This window comes from Dreissena polymorpha, chromosome 1, assembly GCF_020536995.1.
Source record: "Dreissena polymorpha isolate Duluth1 chromosome 1, UMN_Dpol_1.0, whole genome shotgun sequence".
NCBI lineage: Eukaryota > Metazoa > Mollusca > Bivalvia > Myida > Dreissenidae > Dreissena > Dreissena polymorpha.
In genome coordinates, this window is record NC_068355.1 from 31,163,542 (window position 1) to 31,188,490 (window position 24,949).

A 24,949-nucleotide genomic window follows, 5' to 3' on the forward strand; every position below is an offset into this window, starting at 1 on the left:
GAGTGTGATTTGGTGAATCGTATTACCAAGCACACCGATTTTCAAAACACCACTATTTTTTGTAAACAACTAAAAACTGCATTTTCAAAACACTAAATCTTCATTTTAATTGTGTATAAAATCTACAGAAGTATAATACTGACATCAATTAATACATTCAAAAGAAATAATAATACTGGTAAATTTACGCAAATATTACATATTTCTATTGACTAAAACGCAAATTCCTGACCAAATCACACAAGAAATGCACCTAAATAAAACAAGAAGACATGGGACCTTAAGGCGCTCACCTGATCACAATATTTAATAAAAAATATACACGGAAACTACCCTACCCATTGGAAGCACAGTTTTCAATGGACTGTACTATTATTCAAACTCAGCAGATATAACATAAGGAAACACACTCATCATGAGCATGTGTCGTGGTGATTGGAACAAATATTACTTCTATAGTAATCAAAAGCTTTACATTAGTTAGCGTAAATTAAGTTAATTATTGAATGAAAACCTTATAAAGGCTTAAAAGTAATATCACAACTCCAAAACATTATCAGGCCTACACAAGGCAATAAAATTAGCATGGAAAAGAACGTGTAACATAAACCTAATTAATCTGGGGTTAATTTCTTGGAGAGGTTGATTCATTGCATTGGGGTTAAAATCCACTTTAAAGTGGATTATTGAGGGCACTTTAAATACTTCAATTGATGAATATCTATTTTAAAATCATATAAAATATTTTTGGGAATAAACAAAGCTCAAAGCCGTTACATATATAAACTACCAGTATACAAGCCAATACTGCCTAATTGTAATGGGGTAAAATAATATTACACAAACAAAACTTGAAGCCTTTACAAACATTAACCATGCATGCAAATACTGGCTTTTTTCAAATTAATTTGAAAATTTGATGAGCATAACTTAATTCCAAAGCTATTGAAATGATAACACATTTTACAATGCATGCAAATACTAACTTTCCCTTTATTAAAATTAATAAACCTAGTTTATTAATAAAAAGGTTATATTGAAAAATCAATCGCAAATGAAACATTTTAATGGCGTCGATTAAGTTAAATCTAAACAGCCCAAACTTACTTGAAACAAATCAAGTGAAATTGATTCCTGGCGGCCATGTTCTTCATAGGACTGGAATCATGTTCAAACTCAATCAAGATAGCATAAGAAAAAAATGTCTGCGGAGGTTGTATGAAACTTGGGCAAAGTATGTGACACCAGGAGTGTTCACAATCTTTGTCTTTTATTTAACCTAGTTAACAAGTGTAAGACCTCACACACCTACTTTCAAACTTGGCAAAAATATGATTTCAACAAATGATCTGACCAAGTTTAATAGTGCTCTTAAGCTTTTTCTTCCATTTGACCTAGTGACCTTGTTATTGACTCAATGTGATCCACATTGAATTCACTTGAGACAAAATTTGGACAAAAATTATGTCAAAATTTCACAAAGATAGTGCAATAAATGTGGCTTCGAGTGTTCACAAGCTTTCTCTTTAACTTGAAAAAGATACTTTGATTTTGACATCACACAACCCAATTTTTTAGACAATAAGTTTGGCCTCTAGAGTAGAAAAGGGAAATTTTCTAAGGTTATGACAACTTACAAAAGGCTATCACAAATCTCATGATGAGCAAGCTATAAGCAGGTGAGCTAAAAACCTAATCTTTGATAATATGATCACCATGAACATGATACAAATAATACACATATATAATTATCAAATTAAGTGTACTCATAATCCAAGTGAAAAACAGTGTGTGTGACGTTCCGAAAGGCTGCTTTTTATTTTTATCATGAATATTTAACTGGACCAAGATATCATGGGAAAAATGTTTTGACCAAGTTTCATGAAGATTTGAAATACATATGGCCTTTGGTGTTTATTAAGGTAAATATTGGCAATGCATGATGAACGACGGACAAAAGGCAGAAAAAAACTCACCATGAGCAACTTGTGCTCAGAAAACCTAAAAAGTAACAATTTTTAACAATTCCTATATAAGAGATGATTCAGAATATTGTAAAAGCTATTTAAAACATAGAATAAAATATCACAGTTCCTGACTAACCATGTACATTATCTTCAGACTAAAACAATACAAATGCAAACTGTAAGAAATGTAATAAATGCTTAACAATTTTAGCAGCTGCCACAGGACTAGAATGATGTTCCAAAGAGAGTAACAAAAATGCATGGGAAACATGTTTGATGCTTCAGATGTAAACTGCCTTGTCTATTACATCCTTTTTGGATTGCTTTATGTGAATATTTGCAAATGTACCTTCAATCTTTTGGTGCAATTTTATCAACTATGAAACAATAGCTAACAACACAATAAAATTAAGAGGTGTACCAAGATAGCAGTCACAACTATTCTACTGTTTCAATGTACATTTTCTGGCAGTCATTTGATTTATGCTAGCTCAATAACATAACCCGCTAAATACCTCAAAGCTTAGTATTTTTTCTATTTTCAGTAACAGTGACCTTGATCCTACTGGCCCCAAATGCAATCCATCACTAGATCATCTATGTCTGATGTATGCTACCTTCACACAAAATTACAGCAAAATACCTCCATTCAAACTAGTTATTTAAAGAAATTAGCTTATCAATTTTGTGTAACAGTGAACATGACCCAACTGGCCCTATATGTAACTTTGTGCTGGTTCAGCATTTAAGCTAACTGCCCAAAATTTAATCCATATACATGTATACCCATCCTTACTGAAGTCATTTAAAAGAAACTATTATCTTTTTGTAGCAACAGTGACCCAGACCCAACTGGCCCCGAATGCAGGGTCGTCATGAAGACTTTATCAAAGATTAAATTCAAGTTGGTAAATGAAAACTAAAGTAATTGATAAGAAAGCACAAACCATAAACTTAATCTATAAGAATCAAAGGCAATATCCTGCTAACTATGGTTCAGGCTGGGTCACTGACCATATATTATGACCACTAACATAGATTAATTATGAATATCTGAAGCTAATGTTAAAATATTGAGTTGTTGAACTTACATTTTAACTTGAATTTTCTACATACAAAAAGAGGCGTAAAGCTTAAGAGCAGGTAATGGTTGTAAGCCTTGATCAGTGACCAACCAAGAACAGGTATGTAGTACAGCTCAGACAATTCAGTGAATAGTCAAGCTGCTAAGAAATAAAATTGACCTACAGGAAGAAGAACATTGTTTCTTTCCAGTTCACATGAATTGAGGCAAATATATTTATGCGCACATGTTTTTCGACTAGTTTTGTTATATGATGCTTCATGCTTGTATGTCGTTCTATATTGTTATTATTGATGTTTATCTTACAATAGATCAAAAACATGTATAATCTAATATTACTCTGACAAGTAACAAACAAGAAAAAATTACACCAAACAAACAATATTGCACTATTTGTTCTTATTGACAAAACATTACAAGAAGTTGTTTCATTTTATTTCATACAATTAGATTGAGTATTCCATATACTATGGTACTTCGATTAATGATCCTTACATTTGACTATAAAATTGTTAAAATTTAAAACTGTCGTCATAATTATACGATTATACTGTGCACAAGAGAAGACTAATTTGGAATGAAACTTGTCATTATTTACTATGAACGTTACAACAAAGCATATGAGCTTTACTCTGGGAAAATGGTGTTTGATGCATATGTGTTAAGTGGCGTCCCTAATAAAAACTTTCCACCTTAACTGGATTATATCAAAGAAAAAGACATACAGTTGGAAAGTTTCGTCCCTGATTAGCCTGTGCCGGCACAGACTAATCACTTTATGCTCATGCATTAAGCTTGTAAAAGAGCGCAGCTTGCATACATGTTGAAGATCTCAATTACCAATGTGCAACTAGCAAAATCACAACGTATCAACTTTCTTCTACAACAAAACATACAAGTGCAAAAAATAACTACATGTATCGATAACAAATGCTTAATAATATTAAAAAGCATATTAGTTGCAATGGTACCTAATAATATTTTGCATTTTTGTGTGTTAAGTCCTCACTTATTTTTTATGGAAAGTCCTTGCTGTGATAACATCATGTTACAAAGAATAAATAATTGTACTACAGCAATGTAAGAATGTTCAAAACAAGAATAGACTTAAGCCTAATCATGTAACAATTAGTCTTAAAGGGACTGTCAACCATGATGACAAAGAAAAGACAAGTTGTACAAGAGCACCGCCTTGCGGGTGCAGACCGCTCATCTATTTTCTTTTTAAAGGTGAAGGGACTCTCATTTTCAATCACAAAGGAGGGAGGGGAGGGGTGGAGTGAAGAGCGGTGCATTGTGTGGGGGTGTGGACATTTATTACATTATCCTCCAAAAATGCGAAAAAAAAGGGAAAAAAAATCGGGGGGGGGGGGGTGTGTGGGGTGGGGGGGGGGGATTCTTGGGTGCTATGGTTGGACGGTATTTCAAACATAAAATAATAAAAATAAATATTTGTGTTTTTTAACCGTTTCAAAAAAAAATTGGGGGGGGGGGGGGTGAGGTGGGGGGGTATAGTGTGAGGGTGTTGGTGGTAATTTGTGAGATGATCTTAAAACAAAAAAAAAAACAAAAAAATGTAGGGGGGGGGGATTCGGGTGGGGGGGAGGGGGGTTGGGGGGGGGATTCTTGGGTGCGATGGTTGGACGGTATTTCAAACATAAAATAATCAAAATAAATAGTTTTGTTTTTTAACTGTTTAAAAAAAAAATTGGGGAGGGGGTGGGGTGGGGGGGGGGGTATAGTGTGAGGGTGGTTCGGGGGGGGGGGGGGGGGGGGGGGGGGGCACGGGCGATGGTTTGGGTGGAGTCTATTGTGGTATGTCAGGTAAGAGTAGTTTTGTCAAAGTATCAATCAAATCTAATCATAAATAAAGAAGTTATGGCAATTTTAGCGAAATTTAATAATTTGACCTTGAGAGTCAAGGTCATTCAAAGGTCAAGGTAAAATTCAACTTGCCAGGTACAGTAACCTCATGATAGCATGAAAGTATTTGAAGTTTGAAAGCAATAGCCTTGATTCTTAAGAAGTAAAGTGGATCGTAACACAAAATTTAACCATATATTCAAAGTTACTTAGTCAAAAAAGGGCCATAATTCCGTAAAAATGACATCCAGAGATATGCAACTTGTCCTTTTACTGTACCCTTATGATAGTCTGCGAGTGTTCCAAGTATGAAAGCAATATCTATGATACTTTAGGGGTAAAGTGGACCAAAACACAAAACTTAACCAAACTTTCAATTTTCTAAGTATAAAGGGCCCATAATTCCGTCCAAATGCCAGTCAGAGTTACATAACTTTGCCTGCACAGTCCCCTTACGATAGTTAGTAAGTGTTGCAAGTATGAAAGCAATAGCTTTGATACTTAAGGAATAAAATGGACCTAAACACAAAACTTAACCAAAATTTTCAATTTTCTAAGTATAAAAAGGGCACATAATTCTGTCAAAATGCACGCCAGAGTTATCTAACTTTGCCTGCCCAGTCCCCTCATGATAGTAAGTAAGTGTACCAAGTTTGAATGCAATAGCATTGATACTTTCTGAAAAAAGTGGACCTAAACGCAAAACTTAACCAAAATTTTCAATTTTCTAAGTATAAAAAGGGCACATAATTCAGTCAAAATGCACGCCAGAGTTATCTAACTTTGCCTGCCCAGTCCCCTCATGATAGTAAGTAAGTGTACCAAGTTTGAATGCAATAGCATTGATACTTTCTGAGAAAAGTGGACCTAAACGCAAAACTTAACCGGACGCCGACGCCGACGCCAAGGTGATGACAATAGCTCATAATTTAAAAAAAAAAAATAGATGAGCTAAAAATACCGTATATTTTTACAATTATTACTTTATAAAATATCACGACTGGTATATTACATTACTTGAAAAAAGTTGTTAAGTTTTCATATTTTCAGTATATTGGATAATAAATTTTACTGGGTATCTCTACCAAGTAACTACCAGTTAACTATAAATAACGCAAGTAGATTGATCATCATTGTCACGTGATAAACCCAGGAATGCATTTTGTGCATGCGTAGTGAATTGTATATATTTTATATATAAAATGATCAATCTACTTGCGTTATTTATAGAGTGTATCTCGTTATGTCACCTGTTTTCGCAATGTTCTTTCGATTTCACATCACAAAATTTTATTACCGAATATACTGAAAATATGAACTTTTTTCAAGTAATGTAATATACCAGTCGTGAAAATTTTAATGAATATAAACTAATATTTGTAAAAAAATACGGTATTTTAGAACTTTTCTTTTTTCGTCATTCGTGGTTGACAGTTCCTTTAAGCCTAGCAGTCAGATAATTGCGCAGTCTGATCAGAATCTACCCTGTCCGCTACAAAGTCACCATTTGTTTAGTGGTCTGATTAGCAGTCATGATATCTCCTGACAGGACTACGCAAATACTCAGGTTGGTCTGAAGCTAGGATGGCAACATATGGCATAGTATCCCTTTTTGCACGACACAGCTCATATGATTCCTTATAGATTAGTTTAAATATCTGATGTAGGCTGACATGAACATATATGACATGATTGTCTACAACAATTCTTTAAAGCTGGGCTCAGACTAATCAGGAAAGACACATCCTGAATAGCCTGTGCAAACTTCACAGGCTTATCTTGGAAAACACTTTATGAACATGCATTAAGCCCAATGTTCCCAAAGAGCTGCTCAATTTATCAACTTCACATGGCTGATTTTGGTCTGGTGAAGTGCCGTCTGCTGGTAGCGATTCCCGCCTCCAGTTCAAGGTCAGCCAGCTCCTCCCGACACTCCTGCACTCTTGCCTGTATCTCACTGATGAAGATGTCATGGTCCGCACACAGCTTGTTGAGACCAAACTGAAAATAATTACTAGTTTGGAGTAAGAGTGTTTAGGAAAGTACTAAATTATGTCATTATTTTGGTTATTAACAAGTACTTGTCTTTGTGAACTTAGTGTTATTTCAGTAGGAGTCAAATTATACACTAATATTGTTGGAATTAATCGTGGGAACTTAAGCAATTAATCATATAAAACAGAGTTCTCTAAATTATTTGTCATGAAATACGTTAAGTATAAGGCTACAAAAATATGATCCTCATCCTTGGAAAAGAGGGTTTAATGCCAATGTGTTAAGTTTTGACCCAGATTAGCCTGTGCAGTCCACACAGGCTAATCAAGGACAATACTTTCTGCTTATACTTGATTTTTGCTAAGAAGAGACTTCCTTTAAATGAAAGATACTGTAAAAGTGTAAAGTGTCATCTCTGATTAGTTTGCGCAAGCTGCAGAGGCTTATCTAGGACAACACCTTTCAAACATTTAACCCTTTGCATGCTAGGAAATTGGTCTTCTGCTAAAATGTTGTCTGCTGAATTTATAAAATTAGCATTTTCTTCGATTTTTTTCAAAGAATACTATCAGAATAGCAAACAGTTTGGATTCTGATGAGACGCCACGTTCTGTGGCGTCTCATCTGGATCCAAACTGTTTGCAAAGGCCTTTAAAATTCGGTTCCAGCACTTAAAGAGTTAATACAGACTTACTGTGTCAATTGGCTTGGGAATGTTCTTCAATCTGGAACATAGAAATTCTATAAAAGTTGGTTTTATTTAAAAGCAACAGCCCTAATAATGCACAGTAATGTATGAAATACTCATTTTGGCATATTGATATATATTTTTAAATATGTGAAATGTGTTTCTTAAAGCAATTTATTTTTCAGATGTTTTGTTTGTAATAAAAAAAGACATGGTTGCTGGTAAAAGAACAAGAGCTTTTCTTTTTTTTTGTCAGATTTTTAATAAACCAAATTGTTTGCACAGAATGTCAGTTATAACTGCTATCAAGTAATTTAGTATTTAATTTGCAAAATATCCATCAAGACTACTAAACATTGATTTGTAGGAGAATCCATTTCGCTATATTTAGTAATAATGCCATTGAATGATTACTCTGACCATGCACCCCATATCGCCCCATTGGTGCAAAAAGGTACCATGTGCCTTCTAATTTCAATTTCACTTGGTACCTTTTTGCACCAAGAGGGCGATATGCAACCAAGAGGGACAGGATGGTCCTAGATTACTCACCTGTGAAAGGGAGCATGGTCATATATGAACCCAAGGGTATGATTTGAACAATCTTTGTAGAAGACCACAACCTCATGTCGAGTATCAAACATATTCAAACAATGCACTTCCACAACCTCAGGCATGTCCTAGTTTGATCCCAAGAGCAAAATTTGAAACAAGGGGGCCAGAGGCCCACAGTCGCTGATCTGAGACTTCAGTGAAATGAACTGCTCTCAACTTTTGAGATGTTTCTGAAACCATATTCAAACTTGGCCAAAATATAAACCACAGAGTTAACAAGGTTTTACAATAGTCATATAAGAAAAAATGCCCATGCGGCCATGTTTTTCAAAAGACTTGAACTTTTTTACTCATCCAAGATATCATTAGATCCAATGTTTTGACTTTCATGAAGATTGGACTAAAAATGTGACTTCTAGAGTGTTAACAAGGTTTTTCCATAGCTATATAGCAGCCATATTTTTCAACAAACCATAACCGTTTTTTTACCATTTGTGAAGAGGAAAACTATAAGAGGTTTTACGCCAAATATTTCATCTAAAGGCTTTTTTATTTCATCAATTTTTAAAATTTCACTATATAAGTCTACATAAATGTGACCGTGGCCTTTGACCCCAGGCGCTTGATTTGAACCATTTTTGTAGAGGACCATTATATAATCAGCTTCTTAAAGTTATTTACTATACATCATGTGACACATGGACAGCCTTTTTTACAACAGGGGCATAATTTTAACTATACTTCAAGAGGAGCACTAGAAATGTTACACATGGAATATTGAACATCTGAGCCTTGTGGTTTCAGAGTTTTTTAAAAATCAATTTTAAACGTCTGGTGAACTCTATATGCAGCAGACTCGAATGAATTGAATACCTTGAAAGAGGGTCATCAAAGGATCATTTCTGTGAAGTTTCATGAAATCAACCAAAGGGTTTAGGAGATGATGTAGTTTGAAGCAAATTGTTGAGGACTAACAACTGATGACACAGACGCCAGGCGGCCACTTACCATTTTGTGCTTAAGTGAGCTAACAAAAATGAAGTTCTGATATAATGTATCTATGCTTGTCTCAAAGCGTGATTTTTTTCTAGATATAAAGAAAAAAAGTCAGAAAACCTTTTTTTTTTAACCTTTCTTTTTTCCGTTGATCACACTAATTCCTTGAGCAGTCTATGGATTATAAGGTATCTATGTATCAAGTTCCATTACATTTGATCAATTAGTTTTCAAGAAATCTTCAATAATTAATTAATTACTACCAGTAACCTTGACTTTTCTTACCCAATATGCAATCCCAAGCTATATATTGATATATGGTATTTGCCCAAAAAGTTTCAATACAATTGATTAATTTGATATTGACTTATTGGGCTTAAACGCTATAATTATATTAAGTAACAATTACTTTATTCCCATCTTGAATGCAAAATTAAGTTTTGATAGAAATTATCTTTGCTTGTAGTTTATACATGACCATATCTAATTTTTGTTTGACTCATGAAGCAGAATCCGTGTTCCTATTTTTAGTAACAGTGACCTTGATGTCCTTGTGCCACATGCAACCCTAGCAAGGTCTGGATATTGATATTTTATATATGATGTACTATTACAACATATCAATTAATTCATAAGTTATTGAGCTGACACAATAATACTTAAAATACCATTGGGCTTTACTCCATCCCCTGTATATACAATCCCGAAATGCAGGATATGAAGTCATTTACGTATGATGTTTAATTACAATAAAGTACTCAATTTGACCAGAAGCATTTAAGCAGACTCCATCTTGTTGTTTAAAGTACCAGTGACCTTCACCCCATGCATCCCATATGCAAGACCAAGGGGTAAGGGGTGGGGTCTTGGTCCAATTTATAAACATATGAACTTTGATGAGAATATCATAAGTTTGAACAGCTGTAGGCTGCTTATGTGTAAAATTTCCAACACTCAAATGCCCTTAATTCTAACATATTTCAAACCGGTGTTACCAAACTTGGCCTATGGGTAAATTTATATATTATGAAGAAGGCATGCTTGAATAAAATCTCGTAAGCCAATCCTGAGAAATTAGCTACCTGACAAATTTAACATATAAAATGGTCCCATATTTATACAAATTTCAAACTAAAGTAACAAAACTTGGCAAATCGGAACATCTCAATATAAAACATACATGTTTTAAGTTTCCTGTGAAACTAGCTTCTTGAACAGCTGTATCCTAGCCCAGATGCTATTTTATGCAAGTAGAAAAGCTTGCTTTTTCTTTAAAAAGCAGTGGATAAAACCAAATTGTTTGATTTTTTTAAACAAATTTTCTCCCTGAGTTTTAGCTGGTTACCTGTCTGGGATACACTGTAGGGTCTCATTCAGTGTGTACTGGAACTGGGCTATCTCTGACTGGTACTGCACCAGTCCACAACTGCTGTCTTTATTACCCACACCTACAACATTCCCAAATAGATTAATGCTAAATACTGGTAACATTTTTTTTTCCAGTTTCAACAAGATCATAGACTCGTTTATTTCCTAATAAAACAGTAAAAGGTCTCCATGGTGCAGTGGACATGGTACACGCCTATTGACCAGGATGTCGAGGGTTTGATTTCCACTGAGGAAGCATTCGTTTGATTTACCACAAACCAAGTTCTGATTCTGCCAAGGAAATGGACCCCTGAGCTTTTCAATAACTCTTAGATTTGATGCAATTAAGCTTAAATAAATAGGTTTTAATTGAACTAAGTGTATATAGAATACCAAAAATAAGAGCAACTTGAAACAGAAGTTGAAGAAGTGTAAAATTGTAAAAATAAAATCACAGGTCTTATTAAGATAATAATAAGGAATAAAATATGTAATGGAAGAATAAGTAAATGGATAATACATGAAATTCTATCAACTTGTTATTGTTGGGACATTCTGCTAGCACATGAACACTCACTACTGGTATTTAGCATAATATAAAACCAGCCACCAATACTTGAGAACTGTATGGGAGACTGACATGCTCTCTTTTTTCTTTATCACTAACACATGTACACAAAACAAAAGTTATACAAGAAAAAAAATAATTTGATGTCTTTGTTCTTTATTTATAATGCATCAATACAAATTGGTGTATTTTCTTTTTTATTTCTAAGTTAAACCAATTTTTCTCAGAATGTCAGTTATTATAATAGAGTTGTATACTTGCATATGTTCACACCAAAATATTGGAAAATTACAGAACACTTTCCTGTTTCAACGGTTATGAGTAAATAAAAAGTTACAGTACTTTAATGAGTGTGATGCAATATAGTTTTGGTTGTGTTCCTGTGTGCACCTTTTATAAGATTCTCCAGGTCTGTTATTTCCTTCCTCACAACATCTGCAGTTCTCATTCTTGGCATCTTGAAATAAGGTCTGAAAAGATGTTTGATAAAACAGGCTGACGTGGCAAGGTATAGATGATTGAATGAAAGATTATATCTCAGCAATATATAATAAAGTGTAAATAATTTTACATGGAACTGTTTTCTCTTTAGACATTGTCTCAACTTGTCATTACTAGATGCCTGTCAGAAACATGTCGAGTCCATAGCCAATAATGTTTGTAATTATTCAACCAGCTGTAACACTGGCATGTTTCAATTTTGATCTTAAGTGTGCCCTTGATATTTGTCCACAAGATAAGCATTATTATTATATCCTTTTAAAAATTCATGATAAATGATGAAATTACAGTTTCAATAAGTGGTTTTGGACCTATAATCTTCAAGTTTGACCTTGACCTTTATGGTAGGGGACAGTTGCTACATTCAACCCATCATCTTTTCATGATGGATATTTGTGGTCAGTTAGTTTAGTTACATGATGAACAAGACTATTGTCAAGCAATATGGTCCCCTACCAGTGAAACTCCACCATTGTCAGATTTTATATATATATATTTGTTGCCATAGCAACCAGAATTTTTGACGTAGGAACAAAATGAAATGACGTGCATAATCTCCATATTGCCATCTATCCATGTTTCAAGTTTCATGAACAAATATTAAGAACTTTTAAAGTTATCGCAGGATCCAGAAAAGTGTGACAGACTGACTGACTGACTGACTGACTGACTGACATACTGACGGACACACAGAGCGAAAACCATAAGGTTTCACCGGTAGGGGACAATTAAACAGTTCCAGTCCAGCTGTTTTATAATCATTACAAACATGATCAAATAAGACATTTTCCCTTGTACCTTTGTGTTCTTTAATCTCCAACAAAAATATAATATTGCTTGTAACTCATTTATAATGCCAAAAACATATTATCAACACAAAATACTATGCACAGCTCTGAGTATCTTTAAAAGCTTTCTTACACCTGTATAATAAAGCTACAGACACTTCCACGTAAATATGCTCAATGCTTAATATGTCATTGACGTTTATTACATTTTTTTTGATAGATTGTATATGCACCATGAATATAAATGGAATTACCTTTTTCATCTCAGATTGCATTATGTTATACATTGTACTCTAATGTTTCATATTGTATATTATTTCAATATTGTAATCAAGTGTGTTGGAAAAAAAAACACATGACATTTGACCTCTAAGTTTTACCTTGACCTTTGAGACAGGGTAGGGAGACAGATGCTACATGCGACAGGCTGTAAGACTAAAGATAGTTATTTGTAATAAGTTCATTTAAAATTGCATGATGAATGACACTTTTACAGCCCAGGCAGGCTGTTTAAATGCAAAATTTGACCTTTGACCTCTAAATATGACCTTGACTTTAGAGGCAGTAAGATGGGTGTTACATGAAACACATCATCTTATGGTGGTGGTCATTAGTGGTGAGTTGTTCTAAAATTGCATATTGAATGACACAATAACAGTCTGGACAAGCCCTCACACATGCACGCACTTACGCAAATACACTCCACTATAGTGATTGCTATATTGAGCTTTATGACAAAATATTATTTTAAAAACAAATATGGTATACATAATACAATTACAACAACTAACAAGTGTTCCGTCTTTTTTGAATACTTACAGTTTCTTGTATTTCCTTTAGTGGTAAGAAGCATTTAAAAAAAAAGGATAATTTTCTGCATTCAGTTTGTAGAATACATAACAAGAGCTTGTCACAGTAGTGCCAAATCCCGCCGAAATGTGTTTGCTTGTATGACAACATTGTTTTAGAGAGTAGAATAATATTTGTATAAACAAATAAAGGGAGATAATTCATTATGCTCCGGACAAAAATTTACTTTGAAATTAAATAAAGGGATATAATTCAAACACTAAGGTAGGTAGAGTTATGGTTCTTAGTCACTGCACTTCTTCTAGTTGCCATCTGTTTAAGTTTGAAGTTTCAAGTAAATCCCTTCAGTAGATTTAGAGTTATGCTCCGGACAAAAATTTACTTTAAAATCATATAAAAGGGGAGATAATTCAAAAACTAAGGTAGATAGAGTTATGGTTCTTGGTCACTGCACTTCTCCTAGTTGCCATATGTTTATATTTCAAATTTCAAGTAAATCCCTTCAGTACATTTAGAGTTATGCTCCGGACAAAAATGTACTTTAAAATCATATAAAAGGGGAGATAATTCAAAAACTAAGGTAGATAGAGTTATGGTTCTTGGTCACTGCACTTCTCCTAGTTGCCATCTGTTTATATTCTAAGTTTAAAGTAAATCAATTGAATAGATTTGGAGTTATGCTCCGGACAAAGTTTCAGCCGGACGCACGGACGGACAGACGGATGGACAGACAGACGAACAGGACCAATTACTATATCCCCTACGAAAATTTTTCGGTGGGGATAATAAACAAGGTGTCTTAAAAGATGTCTATTGATTCACATACAATGTGAGGATTGTCCATAAAGATGTCTACTTATCCACATATAATATCAGGATTGTCCATAAAGATGTCTTCTGATTCACATATAATATCAGTATTGTCCATAAAGATGTCTACTGAATCACATATAATATCAGGATTGTCCATAAAGATGTCAACTGATTAACATATAATATCAGGATTGTCCATAAAGATGTCTACTGAATCACATATAATATCAGGATTGTCCATAAAGATGTCTACTGATCCACATATAATATCAGGATTGTCCATAAAGATGTCTACTGATTCAAATATAATATCAGAATTGTCCATAAATATGTCTACCGATTCACATACAATATCAGGATTGTCCATAAAGATGTCTACTGATCCACATATAATATAAGGATTGTCCATAAAGATGTCTACTGATCCACATATAATATCAGGATTGTCCATACAGATGTCTACTTATCCACATATAATATCAGGATTGTCAATAAAGATGTCTACTGATACACATATAATATAAAGGTTGTTCAAACATATGTGTACTGATCCTCTGGTTGAATGGTAGTGTATAAAAGGTTAAGACATATAAGAAAAGATTTTATTTTCAAGCTTAATGAATACAATTAATGCATGTGCATAAAGTTTCATCCCAGATTAGTCTGTGCAGTCTGCAGAGGCTAATCAGAGACAACACTTTCCACTTTTTATGATATTTTTCATTTAAAGAAAGTCTCTTCTTAGCAAAAATCAAGTTGGGATGAAAAGTGTCATCCCTGATTAGCATGTGCGGACTGCACAGGCTTATCTAGGACAACACTTTACACACATGCATTAAACCCCCTTTTCACAGAGCACGATTCAAATATATTTTAGATTCAATTGTAAAGTTCACATCATGATTATCACATAATGACACAAACAGCAAGCATCATTATAAAGACAACATAATAATTAAACAAAAATTAAAGCCTCAGCCTTCCATACTCATTTCAATTGCATATATTTATGGCCTTAAGGTTTGGGAGTTATTCAGTTGGAAAATACTTGTACATTATTTGGCAAATTTAAGGATATTGAAATACTGAATACAGAATTATGTAACATGTATGCCAAATTGTGGGTGTATTCAACAATTACAGACTGAAATGAGCACATATTAAGATTTGTCTAACTCAGAGGGGGTAATCACATGAAGATCAATATGGCCGTAATAGGTATTTTTTGCCATTTTATACCTTTTATACCATTTTTTTAATGCCGCTTCCAGCCATATCAGTAAGAAAGTGATAGCATTTATTTCGTATTTATATTCACTTTATATCTTCACTTGACTCAAAAAGAAAATCCTTAACAAAGCTGTAATTTTGTTACCTGCTAAGAAATCTGGTAGCGAGGAAAGATGAGATATGGAGCAAATAATAATATGAAATAAACACTAATCACTTTCTTGCTGATATGGCTGGAAAATAAGCGGCATGTAATTTCTTAAATAAAAGTAATAAAGATCATAAAAAGGTGAAAAATATCTGTCTCGGCATAAATGAATCAAGCTTTATATTAAATAACAGATCAATTAACATAACATTACTAATTCAATCATCATTGTCGTGGTCCTTGTTTATATGATTTGGCATCAAAAAGCATACCATTGAATGAAATTACAACTAAGAATCTATGCCCTACCTATAAACAGTTTGTGAGTGCAGGTCTCCGTGGGGCAGAGGCGTGTGGCCATGACTACAAACCCAGTCTTCAACAGGCTGCTTGTTCTACAAAACAACATCAAAGACTACATCTATACATATATACTTTTTAACTCTTTCACATTTAGAAGCAAAGTGAATATGACTATGTGCAAACAGCATAAAACTAGAACAGCCTGCAAGTAACTCGCAGTCTGTTCAGGTTTTATGCTGTTTGCTGCTCATCAGTATCTAAATATTGGAAATGATGCCTTAAAAATGTGAATCTAGTCAGAAATATCTTAAATTAAATTTAACTTTCTTAGGGACTACAAATGCATCAAAATATGTATGTAAGTGGTAAACGGTTAACAGGGGAATACTAGTACCAGTACACACACTTTACAAAAAACAAGAGCACTGCATAACCGGTGCCACGCTCGGCTGCGAAAGCTTGTCAGCCTTTTTTTTTTTAGGTCACAGTGACCTTGACCTTTGACCTAGTGACCCATAAATGGGTGTGGCATGTAGAACTCAACAAGGTGCATCTAAATATGAAGTTTCAAAGTTGTAGGTGGAAGCACTTTGATTTTAGAGCCAATGTTAAGGTTTTAGCACGACGCCAGCGGACGACACGACAAGCTGGCTATGAGAATAGCTCGGGTTTTCTCCGAAAACAGCCTCGCTAATAACACTTATTAGAACCTCATTTAAATAACATCTATTTATGTTTTGAAAAGTGCTTTTGCAAAGTTAATTGGAAATACCACTGAATTAATCACATTGTTTTTGAGCATGTTGGAGGCACACTACCGTAATAACTCTATGTTTTCGGACACTTAAAAATAATTAATTTTTTTCGTGTCCGAAAACTTAGATACGAAAAATATTAACAAAATACAGGTGTCCGAAAACTTAGAGTCGAAAATGGAAGTGTCCGAAAATAGCGTCAATTGTATCAACGACTACCGGTAATAGCACGCGCTTGTAAAATACCATGCCGTATAGTATACATTACAGTTATACATGTTTGCACTGCATTTTAAATAATTGTAAATGCTTAATTTATTCGACAGAAAGTTACTTCAAGGTTGTACTTTGACCAACGAGTTCAAAAATGAGCATGTGATGTACCGATACACACTTGTATGAACCTGTAATTAACGCAATAAAAAAAAAACACTATGAATTCTTTGTTTGTTCATTTCCGATAGTTGTTGTGTAACACCTTCCATTGTTCGTAAAACTTGTTATAGGTTGCATCACAATTTGAAACATTTAGTATTTGTGACAGTTATTTTACTGAGAAGGGGTAGTATCATTGCGGTAGATAATTGAACTGTTTATTGGCACTACCCCTGGTAATTGTCATAACGCTTATGCTATCTGGCGAAACCATTGTTTAATACCGGTTTACAAGGTTATTTACCCAATAATGCAAATGTAATGGTCCATTGCCCTCAGGCATGCACCCGCAATGTTTTATGATGTTAATCTGGTTGTAAAACCCCATGATCGAAGTGTCATTAGATATCGAAAACAGGTTCGAAATTTGGTAAAATAGCGCTGTAAAATATACTGTCCGAAAACTTAGAGACATAAATAACGGACGATAACTCGTGTGTCCGAAAATAAAGAGTCACGAAAAATAATTATTTTTGCTAAAAGAGGGGGTGTCCGAAAACTTAGAGTGTCCGAAAACATAGAGTAATTACGGTAGACATTTCAGACTTAATTTTCTCCAGCATGCACAGGTAAGTGACATTAAAAACCACAGGTACTTACATAGTAATGGGGATATTTCTTTGGATTCTGAAAAAGAAAGCTCTTGTTGCTTTAAAATGTAAAAACATATACCATACTCATTCAAATTCCCTTATGTAGAATAGCTAAACCATTATTTCCCAAATACCGTATTTGTTCCGATAGACACACAATGAGGCATTCATTTGCTTAGTATGTGCAGCCATAAATAACAAAAAGACATACATATTTATTCCATAATGATTTGAAAATTCTAATGCAGTCACAAATATTTGTTGCCACTATCATAATCACAAGACTATTTATGTACATTGTCTTACAAAGTAAAATAAATTGTGTGTTGTTTAACTCTGTAACAGAATCTTTCTTTAATGTTTCACACTTTTTTGAAATTGTTACACAAAGAAAACTCTGTACAAGAGGGAAGCATTCATGTTTTCCTTGAGGATATCATGGAAACAACAGGGATCTATCGGGCAGCTTGTTTAAATTTTGTTTGAAATATGACAGAAAACAGTAAAAATGAAAACAATATTGATTTGATTTATTTCTTGAATGGTAACCATGCATCTCAGAAAATTTGGGACTGCGAGTTAAATAGAGAATGTGGGACAAATGGAAAGAATACAGTAATAGATTAATTTAGTAATGAAGGATATGCAGAGACACAATGACAATAATTGTGTGTGTGTTTTTTTATATGCTTTCAGCAAAACAATTATTGTAAAGGTGTAGATTAAGTTTCCTAAACTAAAAAAATAATAATGTACATGCAGCCAAAGATCATGTTACTTCATTACTGGAAACATTCATGTGATTATGTTATGCAATAACAACGTTTAATAACTTTACCATCATGCATTTTAAACCTGATTCTTGTTCACACACATACCCATGGCTTTGGTGTTGTGACATCCTTCACGAAGGCTAAGTCATCCTCATTACCAAGCATCTCCGGCACCTCTGGGAGAGTCCCCCAGTCCACAGGGGATAGCAGGACTATACATGTGGCAGGATCAACGCCCAGGACTTCGGCTGGAACGTCCTTTTGTAACCATGGCAACAAAGGGTCAAGTGTGGTAGGGGTGCATCTTTAAGAAAGAGCATGTTATGCATTGACATACATGTATGCTTTCATTAAAAAACTATTTTTTATAGAAGGTTAAATATTAAATTAAAAGATCATGTTACCATGACACAAACCTGCTTGAAACATTAAAATTTGAAAAAAAACCATTAGATTATATACAATAATAAAAGCATGGAATATTAATCAGTGTTATATGTGTTCATTTGAAACATTCGTTGTTGTTGTTTGTTCATGCATGACTTTTGAGTAATTTAATTTTATGTCATGTATACTTTCAGAAATATGTTGATCCATAAATAAATACAACTGAGCCTCACTCTTAGCATATAGGCCTTAATGCACTTTGCCTATAGTGTTACCCCAGATAAGCCTTTGCAGTCTGCACAGGCTAATCAGGGACAACATTATCCACTTCTATGGTAATTATCATTTGAAGAAAGTCTCTCTTTAGCAAACATCCAGATGAGGTGGAGAGTGTGGTCCAGAGATGAGGTGGATAGTGTGGTCCCTGATTAGCCTGGGTAGTCTTCACAAGGTTATCTGGGAGGAAACTTTTACACACATGCATTAAGCCCCATTTTCCCAGAGCCAGGCTGAAATCTTTATAAGATGTTGCTCAGGAAGGAAATTTCATGGCAGCAACTTACTTGTTTTGAAAACGAAGGTGATCATTCATCTTTGTGTTTGTTTCATCGTTAGAGCATTTATATGGGAATGTGTCACAATCCTCATTTACAGTTCTCAGATCTGGTGCGCTCCCAAACATGTATCTTTGCCTCTGTAAGCCATACACACATGGCTTTAAATCGTTTTGCAACAACTTTGAAGATAGATCTTGTTTATTGTCTGTTTTAACGGCATAAAATTCTGGCAAAGGATTGGAAAAGTGCATAGGTGGGCAATCTTGAAATGCATCTCTGTGAACTTCTTTTGGTGCTGGTAAAGCTAGCAGTTTTTCTTTTTCAATTTCAAAAAGATCTGGGATGACCTTACTTGCCAAGTCAATAATAGATATTGTCTTTTCAGAAACACCAGTGTCTTTAAACTTGTATCCAGCGCTCTGTGGCCTTTGTTTTTTACATTTTGAATCGGTCTTCGATTTCGATCTTTCTCGAGCTTTGGCACTTTGAGTTCTTCTACAATAACTTGGAACATCATTTGTGTTAGTAATATCATCTTCAGTTTTAAAGCCAGGGTGAACTACTAACTCCAAACATGGTGATGACTTGTCACTATGTGGACTAGATGAATTGAACAAACCCTCTTTTGTTGAAGCTGTGTTAATGCTAGATGATTGGTTTGCTAAATTTTTATCTGAAAATATACTGTTTTGGAATGTTGATCTAAACAGCTTCCCACTTCCCCTGTTGTGGAATTTTCCAAATGAAGCAGGTGGAACAGGTGGTTTGCATGGCACTGTAATATTGATAAAAATATACATTAATACATGAATTAATGATATATGGATTAATGGAAGAAAAAACATGTAACAAGTGGAATAAAAAATATAAACACAAAAGTGTTATTATCTCCCCTTGGAAAACCCTGAAAAATTCTAATCTGTTGTAACAGCAGAAGGAAGATACAAACTTTGAACAAAGAAGTTTTCTATGTAATGAGAACATAATGAGAATGCAATACTGCTCCAGCAGCTGGAGTTTCACTTCTTTAAATTCTATGATGTATATAATACTGATTTTTTTAAAGATTTGTTTTAAATCAAGCTTCAGTTACAAGGGCATCCACCTTTTGCCACTAACAAGTATGCCATAACCATGCTGATGTTGAGAATTTTAGATGTTGAATAAACTTATGAAACATAACTGATTTCAAAAACAACTATCATAAACTGCTACCAAGAATGAACAAGACTATTGCTGAGCAATAAAAGTCCCCTACCGATTATTGCAGGATAAACCATTTTCAGCAATATTTCTAGTCTATTTGTTGCCATAGCAACCAAAATTCTTGATGTAGGAACAAAATGAAATGATGTCCATAATCTCCATATTGCCATCTATGCATGATTCAAGTTTAGTGAAAAATATGAAGAACTTTTTAAGTTATCGCAGGATCCACCATTTTCAGCAATATTTCTAGTCTATTTGTTGCCATACCAACCATAATTCTTGACCTAGGAACAAAATAAAATGACATGCATAAAAAAAAACTCCATATTGCCATCCGTCCATGTTTCAAATTTCATGAAAAAAATGAAGAACTTTTAAAGTTATCCCAGGATCCAGAAAAGTGTGACAGACTGACAGACAGACAAACAGAGTGACAGACACACAGAGCGCAAACCATAAGTCCCGCCGGTGAAACTGGTAGGGGACTAAAAACATGTTGAAAATTATTTGTAAAAAAAAGCAATCAGACCCAAGATATTACATATTGCTAATTTCATATTGCTGACCTAAGCAAATGATATTCACAATAACTTCCAGGTGTAAAAATATGTATAAATACATATTATAATTGATGGATAGTTCATATTCAACTCTTAGTGGAACAAACACTATGTTTACATAGTTACTACACAGATCTGGAATGATTACACACCTAAAACTTTTTATTCAAAATACATTTTTCAAAATGTAAAATGTATTGGTCGATATTAATGTACTTGTTCATGAGTCATTTATTTATATACATTTGTATATTTATTTAAAAAAAAAATATTTGTAATGTTCTAAAATAATTAAGTAGCAAGAACAAAATGTTGAATAGAAATATTGCAAAAAATCTGTTTGAAACTCCCTAAATATATTTTTTATATGTATTCAGATTTTGAGATAATAACTCTTATTGAATATGTTGCCCTCAATTTGTCAGTAATCAATCTCTCTGTTGTTTGTCTCTGTGGAAATTTTTAAACTTTCATTTTGATGTTGGATATGCAATGCATCTACAAAGTTACTTCTTTGTTTCTTTGTAATCCACCATATAGTAATCGCTTTTTTATGTTGTTGTTATGTAAATTTATTATCTTTTATTATGTGTATGCTAGTCAATGATTCTCCATGACATACAGTCCTACCTGACTTAACTGTCACCAGAGAACCACGACCCCAGTCTTCACCTGAGAATAATGGTCAACTGACTACGACGGCCAACGGTGTCTAGATTTCACTCCCAAAGCCATATTAAACCTGAGAATAGCGGTCACGAATCAGTCTTTTCGTGGTGCAAAAAGTAAACATATCAAACTTTGCTAATTAAGCTTCTTAACAATGTCGTCATAGCGTCTATTGTGTGTCTATTTTGCAGCTAAAGAATGTGATTGTGGTAACTGCTTTGATGTGATAAATGCGTCCTTCTGTCAGAAATCATATAACTGGGTGTTGAAAAGGTTGATATCTGCGCTGGAGGCAAGCGCTGGAAACAACGCATCACGGTCGCTGTTTGTGCATCCTAGACTGGTTGGTAAAATGTTTGTTTAATTATCAGTACATTTTCATTTGTATGTATTATGATGGCATGAGGATGATAACGATATTTTATTGGACAATTTTCTAATAAATTATAATGACCTATTGAATAGTTAATACCTGATAGCATGAAACATGTGCAAGTAACAATTCAACAATATGCATTTATAACAGCAATGTGCTATTAATACTTTTTCGGGCGTGACATAAATTAAATATGATGACCATTATTTAAAAACATCTTCTGATGAACGTGGATTTACTAAATGAACAAGATGCATGAGTACGCACAAAGAGTAAAGTTGATAAACTCAAGAGTTAAACAGTAGGCATTCATTGAATTGATAAGATATTAATTTGTATTGTTCATAGAAATAATTTAAATTATACTAATTTATCGGCAATAAGCCTTTGATGCGGATTTGTTTTTAATTAATATTTGCTCAGTATCTCAACATTACTTGCTGCATATTTTCTTAGCAGGATCCGCTAAAATATTTCGCAGCCATTAAAGTCAAGATATTGAGCAAATATGGATACAAAATAAATGTTGATCACTTTCTTGCTGATATGGCTGGAAACTGAGAGACATTAAAACAATTAATAAAAGTAACATAAAGGGTATAAAATTTTGAAAAATACCTGTCTCGGCATGAAAGTCGCCATCTTGTTTGTCACATGATTACACTCTCTTTTTTTTTACCCTGAGAATTATTTTATCTTTTCATATAAACATGAAATTAAAAAGGTTATTGATTAACTCTTGGCGTCTGGCAAAAAGTTGTAATGATGATCGATGCATATGTATTTGTTTCCTCTTAGTGTTCTGTCTTATAAATTAGTTTGGATCTGTTTAGTTTAAAACCTATTTATTTTAGCTCGATTGCATCGAAAGCCTTAGGCTTATATAAACGCTCTCGAGTCCGTTTCCTGGGCCTAGAACCAGTACTTGGTGTCTTTGGGGGAAATCTAAAGAATGCTCCCACGGTGGGGATCGAACCCGTGACCTCCCGGTCGCTAAGCGGACACCATATCCATTACACCACGGCGACCTGGATCTGTTTTTAGTTAGATTTATATGTATATGCTTCTTTCTTTTCTTCATTAATGCAGCACACTCTAAACTATTTCCAGTTTCAAGTAATGATGCGTAAGTGTTAGTAAAAAATAAACAATTTGGAAATATATTTATGTAAATTCACTTAAAAACTTTGACAATTGCATATACTGATTTTGGGGAAAGGGCCTGGCCATTTTTGAGGGGAAAAAACCCCGCGTGAAACCCTGGATTTGAGGAAAAATAAGGAAAGTCTTAAATAATCAATTTAACATATTTTACTGTTTTTAAAACAAATTCAAGGCAACAGATAATTAAACTAGAACTTTGTCACAGACGAGACGTATACCCCCACATGCTTCATTGACACAGAATATTTTGCATGCTGTCTTTACAAAACAAGAGAAGCTAATTTATGGCAATTGTTAAGAATTACTATGCCATTATCATTTATGGCCATTTTGATCCTTGAACTCTTGAATTCTTTTGCATGACACGCCGTCCAATGACTGTGAACAAAATTAATGTACAGAGTCATTTTAAAATCTCACAATGAATGACATACTTATGGCTCGGACAAGCTAATTTATGGCCATTTTTTACTTTTGAACTCCAAATGTGACCTTGACCTTGGAGATAGCAACGAAATTCTTTTGCATGACACCGTCCAATAATAGTGAACAAATGTACAAAGAAATTGTTAAATCTCACTATGAATGACATAGTTATGGCCCGGACAAGATCATTTATGGCCATTTTTTACATTTGAACTCAAAGTGTGACCTTGACCTTGGAGATATTGACGTTATTCTTTTGCCTGACACTCCGTCCAATGATGGTGAACAAATGTACCAATTTATTTTAAAATCTCACAATGAATGACACATTTATGGCCCGAACAAGCCCATTTATGGCCATTTTTGACCTCTGAACTGAAAGTGTGACCTTGACGTTGCAGATATCCACGTTATTATTTCGCTTGACACACCGTGCAATGATGGTGAACAAATAAGCCACATGATTTTAAAATCTCACAATAAATGACATACTTATGGTCAAGACAAGCTCATTTATGGCCATTTTTTACCTTTGAACTCAAAGTGCGACCTTAAACTTGGAGATATCGATGTAATTCTTTCGCATGACACACCGTTCAATAATGGTGAACAAATGTGTCAAATGATTTTAAAATCTCACAATTAACGACATAGTTATGGCCCGAAGAAGCTCAGTAATGGCCATTTTTGACCTTTGAACTCAAAGTGCGACCTTGATGTTGCAGATATCAACGTAATTCTTTCGCATAACACACCTTCCAATGATGGTGAACAAATGAGCCAAATGATTTTAAAATCTCACAATGAACTACATAATTATGGCCCGGACAAGCTCATTAATGGCCATTTTATATGTTTGAATTCAAAGTGTGACCTTGACCATGGAGATATCGACGTAATTCTTTTGCATGACACACCGTCCAATGACAAATGTGCCAAATGATTTTAAAGTCTCACAATAAATGAAACAAGGGACAAAATTGTCACAAAACCAGGTTTTCATTGTGAAAAAAAAATCTGATAAAGGGAGAAAACTCAAACTGAACTTTTGAAATGACCAAAAAAAATTAACCCCCTTTGTAAGTTTTTTTTTTTTTTTTTAAATCTATTTTTAGTCGTGACGACCTTGACATTGGAGATATTGACGTGATTCTTTCGTGGGACACACCGTCCCATGATGGTGAACAAATGTGCCAAATGATTTTAAAATCTCACAATGAATGACATAGTTATGGCCAGGACAAGCTCATTTATGGCCATTTTTGACCTTTGAACTCAAAGTGTGACCTTGACCTTGGAGATATCGACGTAATTATTTCGCGCGACACACCGTCCAATGATGGTGAACAAATGTGCCAAATGATTTTA

The 24,949-nt window shown here is 34.1% G+C and overlaps 1 protein-coding gene across 1 annotated transcript in view; it reads right to left on the reverse strand.

The window, feature by feature from the left end:
- Window positions 1-4,838: 4,838 nt before the first annotated feature.
- LOC127875193 (uncharacterized) overlaps window positions 4,839-24,949 on the reverse strand; it is a 28,931-nt gene continuing 8,820 nt past the window's right edge. Inside the window, exons 2-9 of the mRNA XM_052420050.1 lie at window positions 19,184-19,952; window positions 18,339-18,537; window positions 17,468-17,494; window positions 15,684-15,769; window positions 11,475-11,554; window positions 10,494-10,596; window positions 7,604-7,634; window positions 4,839-6,915 (exon numbers count right to left, since the gene is read on the reverse strand). Coding sequence (XP_052276010.1) covers window positions 6,760-6,915; window positions 7,604-7,634; window positions 10,494-10,596; window positions 11,475-11,554; window positions 15,684-15,769; window positions 17,468-17,494; window positions 18,339-18,537; window positions 19,184-19,952 — 1,451 coding nt within the window. The 3' untranslated portion in view covers window positions 4,839-6,759. The remainder of the gene's footprint in view (window positions 6,916-7,603; window positions 7,635-10,493; window positions 10,597-11,474; window positions 11,555-15,683; window positions 15,770-17,467; window positions 17,495-18,338; window positions 18,538-19,183; window positions 19,953-24,949) is intronic.